We start from the raw sequence: 18,798 nt of genomic DNA on the forward strand, positions 1-18,798 counted from the left end.
AATTTCTCATTTCGTCCTGTTTCCAGTATTCCAAGTTCCAATTTCGAGTTCACTGTTCACTCTCTCTAAGGAGCTCTTCACCTATATTGTTATTTTAATAACTAGTATTATCACCATATAGGCCAGTTTGTTGATTTCTAACCTTACATCGAGTCAGCAATGACAGTGATACTTTGCTTGAGTCATAGATAAAAAAGTGTGTACAACAGTTTTATATGGTCTCTGAAGCAGTTGTGAGATTTTTAAGACAAGCGTTCGCTAGCCACGCTCGCTCAATTGTATCTTAAATCTGCTTTCAACTTGCGTTGAAGAACCTACAAGCAACTAAAACTGTTATTCAAACTAATTTTGTGTTATTAGCAATGATGACTATTAGATTCTGAAGGAAGAAAGATTATATACCGTAATAGTACAGCAGGACTGAAGTTTCTATATAGAAGTATTTATATTATCTATATAGAGTTATGAGATTATGAGTATCAGCAAGTCAGGTGATATGGGACTTGATCCTCAAGTTCTGAGTTCAGTGTATACCATTCTTCTCCACAAACTGTTCATCTATTCGAGGGAAAATTGATTACTAACTTTGCCATTTCCCAATTATTGTGTCATGTCTAAGGTTTTTTTGTAATGATAATCCGGGTTTATTCGTCCATTTATTTTCAACTGACAGCGTTAGTGTATTATGCGCTGTTATAGAGGTGAATGCAAGATAAGAGTATTTTGTTTTGATCTGTATGCTTCTAACTGCAGTTCAATTGATTGGATTGATTTTGTATATTTGATGAAAACGGCAAGTTCAGGGCACATTCAAATCCTGGAATATCTTACAATATTTGAATTCTTCAAGTAATATAACGGTGCTGGAGCTGAAGCCTTGATCTGCATTCATGTCGATTCCTCAAAAAGAACCTCCAAGATACCTGGAGTGCCATTGAGCAATGATTTCGTATTGGAAACAATTCATCTGTAAAGAAACAGACGAATGAATACTCGAGCAGATACATTATCAAATTTGCATGTGGCCTTCAACGTGGATGAGTTATTCATAAGCACTACTTTGTCTCGGCGCTCTTCTCAAGAACTGGTCTCTTGTGGAGAACATTGTCTCCAAGACGAAAAATATTATGAGATGATCAATTTATAAGACTTTTGTCTCTGCCAGTGACACAGGAGATGGAGAGAGAGAGTGATGTGAGAAGGAGTTATCTGCATGTGAGTAGGGGGATTTCTCTCGACGAAGGGGTTTGCACAAATCCTGGATAAAGCACTCGTCTCGCGGGAAGGTGATGTTTGTGCTTCCCATCCTCAGCTTCGCATAAATAAAGCTTGTCGCTACAGCGCAGAAAAATCAGGCGGATGAAGGAGTGAGCGAAAACGGAATATATCTTGGTTGCGTCCTTCTCTTTATAAGAGAATGTTTAGGTGATATTGAAATATTGTTGCCGAAGGATAGAAGAGCCCCAATTTCATATGGCTTGAGAATATTTTCAATCTTGAGGATGCGAATGCTCGGTTTACTCACCAAATCGGTTCCAGCGAAAACCGCTTACCGCACTCTTACATCATTCCGAGGTGACAACTATTTATTATGCTCGAGTTTTGAAATTTTCCGTCATAAATGGTTGAAGTTACGATAACAGTTACAATTGAAACATTTTCCAAACATTCCATGTTTTCATAATACACAATCGAATGATTCCAATTCAGGAAGGATTTGGGCTTCATAAAGAAAGGGGAGGAATAAGATTTTTATTTTCAAACAATGTACTTTTTTGTAACAAAAAAGCATGAAGTTCAATGAATGTCGAAAAATGAAGATAGTAAGAACAACAAAGAATAAAAATAAAAACTTGGAGGTTCCTAGCATGATTATGATAGTAGCTTATGCAACATTCAAATATATATTTCATCGTATTTCACCCTCATTCAATTTCTGAACTTGAATCAGTCTATTGATTAGGAGAATGTTGCCGGCAAAACGAATTTATGAATTGGAATATTGAAAAATCATCTCATTGTATGTCACTTTTAAAATGCAGTTTTATGGCTCTGTGCCTTGAATAAGCACCTTGTATAATTCAATGGACTGGTAAAATCTCAAGTTCGAATACACGTTAGTTGTTCACAAGTTTCTTGAATACCTCTACAATATATCAAAAAACAAAATTGCAACGATTCATAGATATTTTTATTAAAATTCTGTGAGGATGATTGGATGGAAAATGGCGAAAATCGAATGTTCAAGCCACCAAACAATTCATAATTTGACTAGATTTTGCTCAATTATAGCCTACTCTATTTCCAATATTCTTATATTCTATTCCACTCCATTTCCAATCAAATATCCAAAAATTCCTCAAAATCAATAGTTCTTTTTATCTCCAGGTTGTATTGATGTAGTATAACTCTCCTCCATGAATTCCAAGGACACAATTTGTTACGGAAGGTATGATAGTCAATACAATTTTTGTTATCGAACCAAAGATTGCAAAGAGACACTATTGCAACAAATAAAATAAACTTTCACCTGCTTCCAAGATCTCTCAGTCATTCAGTGCGTAGACGAAATTCAGACTTGATGTTACAACCATCTGCATTCCGAAGAAAACCTTTTACGATTCATAAACTGTAGTTCATTTTGAAAGACAGGGAGAAAAGGAGCGGCATAAGAATGATATTGTCGCGATAACGCGAATATTGGTTTACGAGCGAATGGATATTATATCCGAAAGAGACACAGGGTGTTCAGTGAGAGGCAGCCACGTTATGTGAACTCGCTTTTACAGCCGCGTCACTTTTAATATAGGTGGCCGTAAAGATTCTGTGGCTAGAGGCGAGCGAGGGTAGACAGCTGTGCTGCTAGACTATGGCCAACCTCAATGACTGCCGACGAATATCGGCTGACTCTTTTCTCGCTTCTATTGCTACTGTGTCTACTTCTTCAACGACTTTTCTGATCTGCATACTCTCCAAAACCTTGATCTCAACTTGATACATTTTATTATACCTACTCTATCGTTAGCATCTTCATACTGACTAACATCTGAAAATGCCAGTACAAAATTAATCATCACTCCCAGTGAAAAGTAGGTTAACATTATTTCTCTACATCAAGATTTTCATGAATAATTACATAAGATTCTATAGTAGGAGGAAGGATGGATCAACAGCAACATCAATTGCTTGCATTCGATGCTTTACAAATATTGGTCACTCATTTTTAATCTTGTCTTCCTACTTTGTATAATGATTTTTTGTTCTGTAGACTTTCCATATCCTGGATGGCAATCAAACAAATTCATTTTCCGATTGTCTGATAAATGAATCAAGCTATAGAGTTCCAATTGATTTGTAAATCAAATAAATGAATAAATTAATTAACTATAGCTATAATTAATCAACTTTCAAACACATTGCATTATATCTTCTTGAGGATGAGAGAATTCGTCAATGATCGTTGAAATTCTCAAAATCTATACTTTCAAATCAATTGACTATTATTCACTCTAGCATGATATGAGAAAAACTTGGATAATTAGTGAAATACTAAACAAGTAACACAACACAGGCTCCAATGTGAGTCATGACGTAAGTTATAATGAGAAAAAATACGGTTTTCCATGTAGAAAGCAGATAATGGAAAAAAGAGGAATTTGATAGAGGGAATTGTGGAAAAAGATAGATTGAGAATGGGAGAGAACACTCCATCATTATCATCATCATCATCATCATCATCATCATCATCATCATCATCATCATCACCATGTGATTTTATCTAAAGTTTAAACAAACACGGGTATAAAGTAATTTTTGAGGTACCTTAGCAGTTCGAGTATTCCTTAATGAATTTTTCAAAGATAAAGGATTTATGGCGGAATGCACTTGAAAAATTGATAATCTTTGAAAATAGGCCACTGTATTTTGTAATATTTCGCAGAATCGCATACTTTTAAAACTTGAAACTGCCAATGAACAAGAGAGTATGATGAAACTGAAGATAACTTAGTCATTTTCGAAGTCGGTGATGGCATTCATAATGGAGTGATGTTGAATATTCAATTGGCTGAGAATTCGATCAACATTTGGGTTGAGCATACATGAAACAGAATAGTTCATTTTGAGATGGTATGCTCTCCAGCTGTGACAGTTCCTTTGATTGATTGCCAAACCATTCATCATTTACATTCGTTTTATGTATGAGCTGAATCACATTCCATCACTGAGGATTGATTTTTTATGTAATGTTGAAAACATCCCCATTATCATCCCCCGTGCTGATTAGTCTTGTTTACGGATTTCACAATCAATGTTCTGTAACGAAGAATGTCACTCACCTGTTGTTACGAAAACAAACATCGATCATCTTCAAAATAAATCTATCAATCTTCATTCTTATTCCTTGCATGTAGCACAAATCTACATGCGATTCCCAATCCAATTGTTGGATGAATCTTGAATATGAGTTGACCTTGAATTACTTTCAGTAATTTGATTGGCTAATTGGAGTTTTCTTATAATTGGGACCCTAAATACTCAGAACTCGCTCATAGACTGTTGCATAGATGATTGAACTCCGCAATTTGTAATAACTATATGTGATTTCATAGAACCTAATAGTTAACTATGTATAGTATGTGTGATTAATTCAGAATCAAAATTCGAAATTCCTTGACTAGTAATACCAACGTTATCAAAGCATCTGCTATCACAAATGGCATTAATTAAATAATAATACCCGTAATTACTTACAGACAGACGTTATAACGGAAGAAAATTGATGTAAAAGTTGTGAATAATGTTATGATGTGCCTGAATCAACTGATATAACGTCCAGTCTGTGTGATATATCCCTCTTACAAATTGATGGAAAATTTTAGTAAATTGCATTCACCTGATAATCCATCTGATGAATCACAAGAAATTCTCATAAACTTTCAGTGTTATTTTGTTGTATCCTGAAAAAGGATGTATGAGTGAATTAATTTCGTTGCCCAATGAACAAGCTCTTTAGTGTGATTAATGCAGTGATTATCAGTCTAAACCTTGAAACTAGGACAGAAAACTGTCCATTGAACTGAAATATCTTATTCTCGAACCGAAATGAAATGTTCTCTATGCAAGAAATTGTATGATGCCTTTGATAATTTTGGCTAATGAATAGATCTGATAATGATTATTTTCCCAATGTCTCTGAAAAAAGAATAAATAAGTGCGAAACATGAAATATTATCAGAACTTGCATTTTCAAAGTATCCACGTTTTTTCAACAAAAGAATTAACCCAAAAGAATATAATCAATTCGTTCATGATTTGATGAAACCAGATAAGCAGATAAAGAAGCTCTAATATAAGAATAGCAGATTTCAATTATTTAGATATAAAATACTAAAAAAGCCCGAATGGGACATGTTAACTTTATCCTTGGTTGATGTATTCCAATCTCCCTATCACCCCTAGTCAGCAAAAAGGACCCAAACGGATTGGATGTATGTTACTCCCAAGATAACACATTCTGTTTCTTCCTCATTCGCATTGTCAAGACGAAATACTGAATTTACTGGTACTATATTGTGCAAAAAACTGGCTTAGTAAGCTTTTCTTAGTAGTTGAGAAGAAAGTAATTGAGCATGCACTCTGTATATTGAACTCACTCAACAGATACTGCGAATAAAGTAGATTAAACTTTTCAGTAATCCATTAAAGTATTGTACTAAACTGAACGTCCAACTTCGTTTGTTTCCTTCACGATTTCTTTGCGAATGCTCTCCTTTGAGTTCTATCTTTTTACTAGATTAAAGAAGTGTTGAAGCGAGGAAGAGAGCGTACGTTTCGCTAAACAAAGCGAAAGCATTTCAAGAAATTAAAACACCTACTAATTTCAATTCCTATTTTTTCTGTACCTGGTCTTTTATGAGAATTATATTTTCATGAAGCATTTTAATAAAACCATTTTCATTGATAAATACAATTTCCTCTTGATTAAAACCTTCTCCGTTATACAGTAATGATGAAGCTCTAGTAAAAAACAAGTCACTGTACAAGTCATGTTGGCTCTAGAATATTCTTGTCTGAATCAGCTCAGCCAAATAGCTCAGCCATTGCTATATGCTTGTTGATCTAGAAAGTTGACTTTCTATTTCTCCTTCTGATTTTTAAATTTGCGGTACTTGTGATGTGATTAAATGGAAATTGTTATATTTGATAGGGAGAATGTATTCATCATTAATTCCCTCTTGCCATTAATTTGCCTTCACGCGTCAATGAGGTATTTCCATATCGTATAGAATCAACGTTATATACTACCATCAACGTTTCTCCAGTTCAACATTTATTGGTGAACAAATTACAACTAATCATGTACGATCAAAAAATGAGATATCACAGCGATTATTAAGCTTTTCAATCGAAAAATATATTATTAAGATTCGCAGTGAGACCCTTAAAATCTCCCAATCATAGTTTCAGAGACTTTCACAGGTTGAGAGCCGTTTAGTTTTCATATATTTTATACGGAGGGGTCCAAAAAAATGTATGATAATAATTGACAGTAGAGAGTACAAAAGAACTTTCAACTATGATTGTTGTAGTTCAATGTTTTGTCAAAGGGTAGAGCAGCATGGGTAGCCCGCATGCAAACTAGAGCCTCTAACGCTTTAGCGTTTTTGGGCGAAACGACACCTATCCCAGCTAGTATTAATACGCAAGCTATGAACAGTTCATACAAGAAGATAATTTTCTCATTATTTTTGTATTTGATCACTAATTTTTAGTTGTGGTCGAGTTTGTTTAGCTCAGAGCGATTACGCTGCCCGTGATACGAAGCGACGGCTACGTTGAAAACCGTAGGATTGGAGACGCGTATTATTTAGCGTTAGCGATGCGATACCTGTTTGAAATGGATGAATTACTTAACACGTCTTTCAAAAGACGTTGTTCAAGCTACGTACGGCGGTCTGAAACGAAATGGCAGTGCGTGACCATTCATTGTCAAAGTCTGTATACTTTTTTTGGACTCCTCTGAAGATTGCGATTAAAGCTTCTTCAATATCTTCAAAATATATACTTTCTAGTTTGACATTCATATTTGAAAATTTATTCATTCTCTGTTATTTGTGTCATTTTTTGTAAGAATGATATTTTTTATCTACATTTTCTGTTATTTGAGCCAAAATTGGAATATCGTTTTTCTATGTGAATAAGAATTCATTTACTTTCAAAATCCATCTTCCTTGAAGCTTCTAATGAATGAAGTAATGTCCCACTAACTTGGAAATTTCATATTTAGCATTTTCAGAAATATAGTTTATGTATTATGATTTTCATCAAGGTCTTATAAGGAATTTGTTGCATACCTAATTAGGTGAGGTCCATCAGAAGCGATGATGGCTGCATTTTATTGGGGAAAATTTGTTGTTATTAGCGGAATATAGATGGGAGCAGACGACCGACACCTCCATTAGAGGGAGTTCAGAGTCGTTTAGTGGTGGCTGCGATGCTATCAACTGTAACACGCTCAGAGTGCCGGACACATCCTAATTGAACAACAGTCAGGCCTTATCGGGAGGCGCAAACCACAGTGGAATGGGGCAACGGACAGCATGAAAAGGAGAGAATATTCGAAAGAGACAGTGTCACAGAGTTGGTTGTGAAGGAGATTGGGAAGCAGATGAAGTGGCAAATAACATGGGAGGAGCTGTGAAGAGCTCCAAGAGAAAGTGAGAAAAGTAGAATATATCAATGGTGATGAGGAGAGAGGAGAAGTAAGACATGGTGATAGGTGTGAAATATATTGAGTGGAGTGAAGCCTGTTGTAAGGAGATATAAGGACATCGAGATGGAGTGAAAGATGAAAGACGATCATATAAATAATAATAATAACATCTAGTGACCTGGCTGGCTCAGGTCTGGTGTCAGAGTTTTCAGGTCGCAACTGATCAATTTCAGGGCCTCTGACTGCTTTCTAGGCAGCCGGGACCGACGGTTTAACGTGTCTATTCAAAACACGGGACATCATATATGAACAATAAATGAGTAGGATAAGGAGAATAAGGTTGGAAAGATAAGTATGAGGAGGAAGTAGAGTTGTAGGAGGAGAAGGAAAGAAGAGGAAGGAGAAATGTGAATATTAAAGAAAAGTTGACCAGATCAGTGGATTTAGAGAAGGAGGAAGAGGAGTAACAGGGAAGAAGCAAGAACAGTAACGAACTCGATTGAAAAGGTATAGAAGTAAGGTTCAATGAGGATTATGAGGAGAGGGAGGAGAGGCGGGAATAAAAGCCAGAATGGAAGTGCAGGAGGTGAAGAAATATGTTGATGATGAAAAATACAAGATGTAAGAGGATGATGAGGTTGAGTTGAAAAGAAAATATTCCATGGGGGCTGTTGAGAAGAAGAAGTATAACAGGGAGATGAAGCAGGAATACAGAACATAAAGAATGGAAGAGAGAGAGATTGTGATGAAGCAGGAGAAAGGAGATAGAGAGAGCATCACCAAAGAGCAACAGATGATAAAGATTGTGTGGAGCCAGAGTGAGGAGCCACTGTGATGGGGAGGACATCGTTTAGTGCAATGTCGGTCGATTGTCAGCCCAACTACAGCTCAAGGTAATTAGAGACGGCCAATGAAATGGACTGCGAATTGTGCGCCCTTCGCCCTTCCACCCACCAAACATTGTTAGTGCACTGTTTCCACTAGAGTACTGTAGTTGGTTGTTGATTAAAAGCTCATCGGAGTTTCAGAACTCTTGCGGATTTGATCAGACCACTTTATTCATGCGATTACTGTTTTCGATCTGAAATTACATTACGATGGAGATGCAAATATCAAATGGGTTGAATGTCAAATGTATTTCCAATCTTTTCAGAATTTAGTCGCTTTTTCGAAGGAGTAGCTTTATACAGATTGGAGTTTTTGACTTTGATAAAAACTAAAAGCTGAATACTAAATCGTGAACATGTTTTGCTTAGTTTGAAACTTTCACTTTTCGCAAGTCATGAATTTGAATTGTTCTTACTTTAATGGTGATTTTTAATCCTTTCGGTCATGGTGGCTCATACATTGGACGATACATTGAAGAGAGATTACAAGGCATTGGATATAACTATACTATCGAGGCATATTGTACAGTATAGATAACGATGTTTTCTTATGTAAGGTCTATAAATACAGGTCATGACACTCGTGTTACTTATGGAGCGGCCATTATGTGGGGTCTTTATGGCGGTACATTTGAAATTCCAATCTGCTCATAAACGAAATCATGCATTATGCTTTTAAAAACAATATTCTGGTTCAGATAATATGTAAATTCAGGTTCTCGATTTTTTAATAATGAAATATCAATAATAAATGGTTCAATAATTAATTTCTTATTATTAAAAATTGTTCTTATTCTTGTAACTTGTCATGATTCATAAGGCATTGGGACAAAAGGCTAACCTCAAAAACAGTTTGAAGTTCCTAATCAATAGAATCTAAAAATCAACTATTCAGTTCCTATTTTGAATCTAAATATTATTATTCTGTTGGAAAAATTTATTTTACAATTCAAAGCCAAGCAATATTTCTTGAACAATATAACAAAATAAGACATCATGTTGATCAATCTATAATGATAAGAGCTGATAATTTCGAAAATTGGTCAACTAGAACCGCATAAAATGGCGATTTTGCAATGCATCACGGGATTATGTCATGACCTGTATTTATAGACCTTGTTCTTATGCTCTGATCAGTGCCGGCATCTATATGTGGAACTAAGAAGCAGTTTTGCCTGATTCAAAATCACTATGCATGTATGGTGCCAACCTCACCGACATACAACTTTTCTATGAATGATAAAACTCTCACATGGCTGATAAAATTCAAGTAGATTTTTTCATTTATTATAAAAATATCGGGGCTCCGAGCTTCGCTTGTTATTTTTATTTATTGATAAACAGAACACAATTCTCTAAAATGATGATCGTGTTTATATCTCACAGCTGGCTATATGTCATCTTATGAATTTCGGGGATGCGATATTTTGATTTTTCACATACTCACTCGCTCACTCACTTTTTTACTTTCCACAGCTGTTTCAGCCAAGGACGAATTATCCTTTAATGTTATTCAGCGAGTTTTCCCAAGGATGAGACCTAGTGCAATCGAATTCTCATATCATAAACCTACTATGTTCCAAATTTCGTGAAAATCGTTAGAGCCGTTTTCGAGATCCATTGAACATAAATAACCTGATATAAAAATCTATACAAATATACGGAATTGCTCGCTCAATATAATAGGATATGCATAAAATGTTTTTCAAACATGAAAGAGAAATGATGTTTTCATATAGATCAGTGTATCTTTCTATTCCATCTTTTGAATTCCTTGTCAAGAAAGAAGGACTTTGAAGCAATGTACTTAGAAACTAACTCTAGTATCTCACATTAGATGACATTCTCTTCTAATTTGTAATTTATTCGTACAGGATTAATCATCACTTAGAGAAGAATTGCAAATTTTACCAATTAGAGATTTCTTGTAGTATATAACTAAAGTGCATTAAGCTTTAATACAACTGAACTCCTCATTGATAACAAAACTTTTTTAAATTAGTGAGTTATGTCCTCTACTCATAAAGAAGGTCTTCTATTTGATAGTTCCTGGGGTATAATGTATCTGGATTTGATTTTTAGCTTCGAATAAACATGACTATTAATATTGTTTATCAAATATTTCAATGCTTCTATAGTAATGTCGACTAGATTACAATACTTATTGTTTGGCTATCGTAAATTTGATCTATCGAAAGTTACGAATCACTCAACCTATTAGGAAATCGCTATGTTCGAAATACCGACTCCCACTTGCGATATCTATATGCAGTTTGTTGGTTTCCTATTAGTTCAACCTACTTTGGACAATATAATGAACTGAGTTCGGGAAGAAAAGGAGAGAAGGAGTTTTGGGCTAGCGTCTACTTTTTCTTTCCAACATTGTGATGTTTTCGATCTAATAAATAGATAGTATTGTAGATATTTCCCTCCTTTTGACTTAATGTGCTTCTTTTTTGTTCCTCAGGAGCTGACTGCTTGCAAAGATTCGATAAGCAGCCCGTATACTCAGAAGTCAATCCAGGAGAGGATATCAAATTAGACTGCAAAATTTTCAACAAAAAAGGCAGCTGCTCCTGGCAGAAAGATAATAAGGTAGGGTTTCATTTGCATGCGACAGTTTAAAGTAATCCCACTTTGTTTGAAATTTATATTGGGACTTAAATAAGTGAATAATTTGAATTATGGTGTTCAATGCTTCTCGAGAGTTTTTATTCTTTCAAATTTCAATTTTATTGTGCTTATAAAATGCACATCAAGTGCTCTTTAAACTTTCATCAAGTAAAATTACTGCGCTAGTTAACAACAAGTGACAAGTGAATTAGATGGAATAAAAACTAAAATATTAACTAATTATTTTGTAAATAGTTTAATTTGTATTAATTCATCAATTCAACTTCACTTTCATAAGCAGCTCTGTGGATATTATTATATCTACCTTTTTCTTGGAACTTATGAAACCTATCTATGCTTTTTAAATGTTTTTTTTAAAACCTTTTTTATTGTTTTTTCTCATCCTTCTTTTATTTTTTTAATTCCAAAGATACATATTACTACACAGAAAAATCGTTCATATGATAGAATTTGTGGCAAAATCACTGGCATACGTTTAAAAAAAGATTTAGTGGAGAAGTATTATGGACTCACTATTGTGCTATGGATGACAATGAGGGAAGCGAATCATAAAGACAATGCATGACGGATACTAATGGAATCATAATTCTTGAGAAAAATGAATAAGAGCATGAGACAAATCTCGAAATTTTAACGTGTTGACAACGAAAATTTTTGCAGACACAGAAATATTTATGTAGAAAAGCAATAGGATAACAATAAAAGCCACGATCCTTGGAAGATACTGGCATTAGAATAACAGCTTATTAGAGAATTAAGTGAAGAGAAAAACTCTAGGATGAAATACGTGGAACAAAATTTCTTCATTTTCAATCTACATTTTCATCTATTTTGCTGAGATAGTCAAGAAGAGATATTATTGATTTAGACTCATTGATATGGATATTGATATTGACCCTCTACCAACGTCTTGTCGATTGTAGCCAAGTTGATTATGTATTCATGTAATGAGGCGGTCAGTCCCAATCTAATAGGGATATGTTGTGATTGTAATGAGACAATCCCTTAGTGATGAGGCAGGCCAACTCCCTCTCATGGAGGCGGCGTGGCTAACCTTAATTGTTCGCACAAATCAGAGCACTAATTGCGCACACTATGTGGCATGATTAGGTCAAATGTTTCGCGCTTGCGATTGTCCCACACAATCAAACAAATTACGATCGAAATAGGAAGCTCAATTATCGATGGGTGTACTCGTATTGGACAGATGTCTGGAGAAGCCTAGCAATAGTTTACAAAACATCCCACGGCGTGGGCTGCTTTTCGTGGATTACCGTGGGTCTACTTTGCGGCGGGCCTAATTTTCGCTTGATTGGTGATTCTGTACTTGACCATATACCATTCAAATATAATGCTCATGTTCAATGTACTTGGGATTCATTATGATATCGAAGGGCCATATGCACCATCTACGTTTAATTAACGCTAATCTACGATTACATATAGGTCTACGTATGGTCACATTTATTATACTGTTTTTTCGGAGTTTAAATTAAGTTAACAGCTCATATATCTCAGCTTAAACCAACATTGTTTATAGGTGACTATAAGTCTCATGTTATGATTTGAATATCAGGTACAAAGAACAATTACCAGAAACACCAATTCAGTACATATCAAGACATCATGAATGTAATAATTCAAAAAAGAACCCAACAGTAATCATCGGCTACTCCGAGTTGAAAAAGAGTATAGAAAACCGAAGACTGTTCCATTTGTTTGACACGGATCCTTTTATGAGGATGTGGTGTGGGTGGTTGAGGGAAGGATGGTGAGGGTTGGTCCCCATCAGGCGTTGCTAGGCCGCGCAACTGAGGCGGGTGCACGTTCGGCAAACAAGGGCTACCGCTCGACAAACACTTTCATATACGCTATTTTGTTGCGCGGTCAGACAATCCCCTTATTTTACCCTTGCGTGCACCGGCGCAGGCTTAAGCTGTTATGAACAAGGTCTAGATTCACAAAATCATCCTCAATCTTAAAAATATGAATGTCATCACAAATTACCTTCAAAATTGGCTGGATGGAATGTGTCATTCTGAGCCAGATAATACTTCGTCCATCAGCATAGCAAAGCAAATTAAATACTTTATTCGCTGAACGATGCAGTATTTTCACTAATACCAAGTGCAATCCATATAATTTCACCTGAGTGGAAAAATGGTTGATAATCACCTAATTTCATTTAGATCATTCAAGATGATTATCTAAATTTAGATTATTTATATGATTTCAGCCGTACTATGAATGAATTGATATGAAATAACAAATAGGATGTACGAGAGGAATAGAGCAGGATCAATAGGAGGTATCATATGATATCATATAATAATTATGTTATGCAGACCCATATTATTGACCGAAGCGAAGCTGAGGCTTTGTTTTCCTTTTAGTATTTAGTATGAGATCGAAAACCGACTTGTGAGCATTAACATTCTGCATAGGCATAACAAGCCATAACATTGAATCCACTTTTCACGAGAACATCATTAGCAACCTCCTGTCATTTTCACCAACAAACCCATCTTATTTAGAATCATTTTCCGTCTCACTATCGTCTGTGAGACGATTCATCGTCTAAATTGCCTACTGCATATTCCATTTTTCTGTCAGTTGACCGATTTCTTATAGTTAATTATTAGAAAAGTTGTAATATTGTAAATATGGGGATGATAAAGGTACCTCCTTGAGAGACATTTATAAGTCCAGTGTCCCTGGAAACAATTTCTCTAGTACTTTCAATGGAGGAAATAATAGATGACATGGATAAATCTTCACAATATACTGACTTTCTTAATGGCCCTTCTCATTAGTTTGAAAGTTGAAGGCTATTCATGAGCGAGGTCTACTGTTCGCAGAACTACTAGTTATATAACAAGGCAAATCTTGAGTTTACCATGTCTGTATGGTTCATGAGGGCTGACATTATATCCATTAATTGAACTCAATTTAAATAGTAGTTGAGAATTAATATTTTTATTGTAACCTATTCCTATATTGAGAATTGAGCTCAATATAGAAATAAAAATTCTCATTAATTTCATAATCTTCCATGAATATGGGTTTTTTAAACATTATTATTATTGAACAAGTGATAATTTTTTGCTGATTATCTTAATTTTGACAGTTATATCGAATAAAATTCAGAAGAAAGAGATGTTATTGATTTAGCCTCTAGACGATCTTTTAATAGATATTTGCTAATGTGAATGAAAATGAATAGGTGAAAAGAGTAGAATGTCGTATTCAGTTAACTGACAATAGAATGTGACCTAATAGAATAGAATGGATTGGAATGCTACTTGTGAATTATGCAAAAGTTGCAAGATGAGAATATATGGGAGTGAGAAAGAAGATAACCAACTCTGTTCATGTTCAATAATATTATAAATAATTATGAATCATCTTGATAGGTACTTCAAACTTGAAAACTTCCCAATGTTACATTGATAATTGTCTTGTATAAATATTGAGTAGCATGTGACTTAAGAAGTTTGAAAGAAGTGTAATTAACAGAGAGGTTATTGAACAGAGAATGAGAGCTAGAGTTGCCTTTTATCCGTTTGATAGGAGGGAAGAGATGAAAATGGCATGTGGGTTGTATTGAATTCCAGTGGTAAACTCCTGGTAGAGATTGAACTTTTGACGGTAGCGGCGAAGCGATATTTCACAGATTGTTTGGTGAATTAGAAACCGGGGACCTCCCCGGGTTAATGAAATCACCTACTCCACTCTCCGTATATTTCTCTATTCTGCAATTTCCCTCACTTTGCCGGCGCTACATGGAAATATACCGACCGCAGCATTATGAAGCCGCTGAGGTTAGCTTGCCCACACAAAGTGTCATTTTACCATGTAGCCTACGTTCAACTTTTGTTACAGTCGAAGTTGATAATATTTGGTAATTAATGTGATTAACGCATGAAATCATTCTGGATGTGAGTTTCTACGAATTTGAAATGGCCTCACGAATAAAAAGTCGTAGATAATTTGTCATTGAAGCCGGAAATCATGATCAAATATGATTGACGGGGCAAAATTTATCTCACTCATAAATGAAATATGATGGTCATGATTTGGATTCAAAGCTGGAAGTTGGAATAAATTCATTATAAAAGGAAATTAAAGTTCATTCCTAAATCAGTTACTCAACTCAGTGAATTTGAATAGAATGTGCAATATGCTTGAACAATGTAACCTTTGCGGAAAAAGATTCTAATGATCTTGTAGAGTTACAAGGATGAGGGAAGAGCTCCATGAATTGATAGGGAATTTTCTTTCCATAGTGATTAGAAGGAGATATCGAGAAGTACATTTTTACTTTCCTTGCCCTATTACCGTAGGTGAGGAAATTATTGCTTTCCGAAAAAAATTAAGGTACCCCAATTTATAAATTTCTATACGTTTCAAGGTCCCCTGAGTCCGAAAAAGTGGTTTTTGGGTAATGGTCTGGTGTGTGTGTGTGTGTGTGTGTGTGTGTGTGTGTGTGTGTGTGTGTTGTGTGTGTGTGTGTGAGTTTATGTGCGTCTGTGTACACGATATCTCGTCTCCCAATCTACGGAATGACTTGAAATTTGGAACTTAAGGTCCTTACTCTATAAGTATCCGAAACGAACAATTTCAATCAAATGCAATACAAGAGGGCGGCTAAAATGACAAAAATGTTGTCAAAAACAGGGTATTTTGCGATTTTCTCGAAAACGGCTTCAACGATCTTGATCACATTTATACCTAAAATAATTGATAAGCTCTATCAACTGCCACAAGTCCCATATCTATAAAAATTTCAGGTGATTTGCCTCATCTATGCAAAGTTTGATTTTTGATTCCCAATTGTCAGGCTTCAGATACAATTTAAACAAAAAATTCCAAGTGATAAGGATTGAGCATGAAAATCTCTACAATTAATGTTTTGCAACATTTTCACATGAAAATGGAAATAAGCTCGAAATTCGAGAAAATGTGATTATTCAATTGCAAACTGTTGGCAACTGTTTTGAATCATTCACTATTAAGAGAAAGACCTCGTGTGTCTCCAGTGTTATAGTCCTGTCACCATCTGCCTCAGATCTTAGAATAGTAGGCTTAAGATGCGCGTGACGACTAGCGTCAGTTGAAACGTATAGCGTCAGGTGATCGATTTTCATAACGGCAAGGAAAGTTGTGTGAGTGCGCCACACCAGATTTCATTAAATGAAATTTAGTTAAATTTTATTGTAACACAATCAAGATAAAGTCAAGACAGTTTGTTATTTATCGCTATACGTTTTAACTGACACTTATGATATTAATGAAGCCTCTTGTTATTGAGATGTGTTGTAACACACCCTTTTATGTAATTTATAATGAATTACCCTTGAATTTTTAAGCCAAAGGCCTGATTCAATCTTGCCAACTGTCTATCAGTATTCAAATGTTAACACGTGTTGATTGTGTATCAATATTAAATGTACAGTATATGAACTGAACAACATTTATGAGGGAACGACTCACATGCTAGCTACAAATGGGAATACAATCCTCTATTCCTTGTATTGTTGAGGAACAATTGAAGAAATGTTCAAGAAATAAACTTTTGCGATAAAATCAAAATTACTTGCCACTACTTAATGGGTACTGTCTGCAATTATCATTTCTCAAGAGCTTACGTCAGCAATAGAAAAAATAAAGAAACTGCCAGTTACTTGATATGTTCAATAAGAAAGAATTGAAGGCATGAGAAAGTTAGTACATCACTAAAAGGAGGAACACTTCTAACAAAAGTTAGAAAAAACCAAATAACAATAAGTGCTCTAACTACAGTTTCAAGTCAATAAGTGACGTCATTACATTCAATACTCGTTATTACGACAATTGTTAGGAGTTTGATGTCGTCGTGGAATAATAGGGCAGTGGATCGTTGAAAAAGCGTCATTTATTCATTGCCTGATAGGAAAACGAATAGACCATTTACTCGTGAAGTCAAGTTCCACTCGGGTAGGGTTCAAAAAGGCAAGACGTGTCCTCGAAAAGTCTACCCAGATTATAAAGGGTTCATTCCTGAAAGAAGAAAATTGCAGGGTATAAACTCACCCCTACCCCCTCCACCGGACGGAACCATTTCAGCTACAAAAGGACCGATGAAGACAGTGTAATCGTTGAATGTTACGCGCCGGCTCTAAATTCAATGTCCTCTTCCTCTTTTCCCAGTTATTCAGCTTACAGGCTTCTTTATCATTATTTTATCCTTCTTCTACTTTTATCACTCCGAGATTTTTTCTCGAAAGATTCTGTAGACAAGAAGTAGTTGAGCTCCAGGATCTCTCGCGAAAGTCGAGAGATAAGAAAGTAAAAACTGCTTCATCCGTTCCATGTCCAAAGCAATGTGATTAATTACAAATCCTCGCTCTTCTCTCTTATCTCAAGTTCTTTATTCCACCCACTCCATTCCAACATTATAGAATACATTTTCTCCCTCTTCTTGCAAAATAATTATTTCTTTCGTGTTCCTGCCATACTGCTGCTAACTCTCCACCTATTACACCTAATCCTTTGTGATACTTCAGATGATTAGCTGCAATTATACGCAGCAGCCGGGTCCACAGTTATTGCATACTTGAAACTTCTTTCATCTCGCTCTCTATTTCTACTTGTAGAATTTTTATTGTGTTCACCTTGAATCTCAGTAGGAGTCCAACTCCATTTATGGATTATTCAACATTCCAACAACCACTTCAATAGTCATAATATGTTATTCAATTGAAGAACCTACATTTAATTTAATTTTTCTCATATGGTTCAACGAAATACAATACTAAGTGTATTTGTTGTAACCGTGGGATGATTCCCTTTGATTTTGTTGATAAATTAGTTTTGAGATGATTCTTTTTGTATATTTCTACTTCGAGGAAGACCAGGTTTTATATGAAAGGAATAATGTTAGGGCAGCGGGTGGCTCCTATGTCTCTCAGGTAATCTAATCTCTCAAGCAAGACTGAAGACCTACAATGTTACTCACGGAGCGGTCATTTTAAGTCGCAAATCGTCGAAAACCCCTATCTAATTCGTACTTCATCTCTGGGAGCCTGAATAGTCGAACTGACCAAATTGAAAAAAAACTTGTAACACGTCATTATTTGGTTATCAGCTCGAACTAACAGCAAGTTTAGTAACCAAACCTGTGAACAATATCCAATATGGCCGCGTGTGACCTCTTTATATAGACGTTGCCACTGTAGCAATAAAGCACTTGACCACTTGACCAATAAACAAAATGTATGATCTTCAAAACCGCAAGTCTTTTTTATCAAAACTCACAGTAGTTATTTACATAACATCTATATTCTCAATGTGAAATGTGTAACAATTTTTATTCTGAATTTATTTTTTCTTCGAATTATTGTTTTTTTTCTGTGTTCATGTGAAAGATCTAGATTTGTATTCATAATTCTTGAGTAATCATGAATAGAGTAATCATTATAAACAGAGTAATATTATATTATTCGAGATTTTTGTTTCCAATTCAAATTATGAATGTATCCGACTATCAGAATAGATATTATGTGAAAACAGATTACTCAATTG

General features: G+C 35.1%; 1 protein-coding gene across 3 annotated transcripts in view; it reads left to right on the top strand.

Moving 5' to 3' along the window:
• The window catches only part of LOC111044931 (irregular chiasm C-roughest protein), a 476,131-nt gene that overhangs the window by 318,642 nt on the left and 138,691 nt on the right, over positions 1-18,798 (top strand). For all 3 annotated transcript variants that reach the window (XM_039424116.1, XM_039424117.1, XM_039424118.1), the window contains exon 2: positions 11,069-11,196. In XM_039424116.1, coding sequence (XP_039280050.1) covers positions 11,069-11,196 — 128 coding nt within the window. The remainder of the gene's footprint in view (positions 1-11,068; positions 11,197-18,798) is intronic.

The sequence above is a fragment of the Nilaparvata lugens genome, chromosome 3, assembly GCF_014356525.2.
Source record: "Nilaparvata lugens isolate BPH chromosome 3, ASM1435652v1, whole genome shotgun sequence".
NCBI classification, from domain to species: Eukaryota; Metazoa; Arthropoda; class Insecta; order Hemiptera; family Delphacidae; genus Nilaparvata; species Nilaparvata lugens.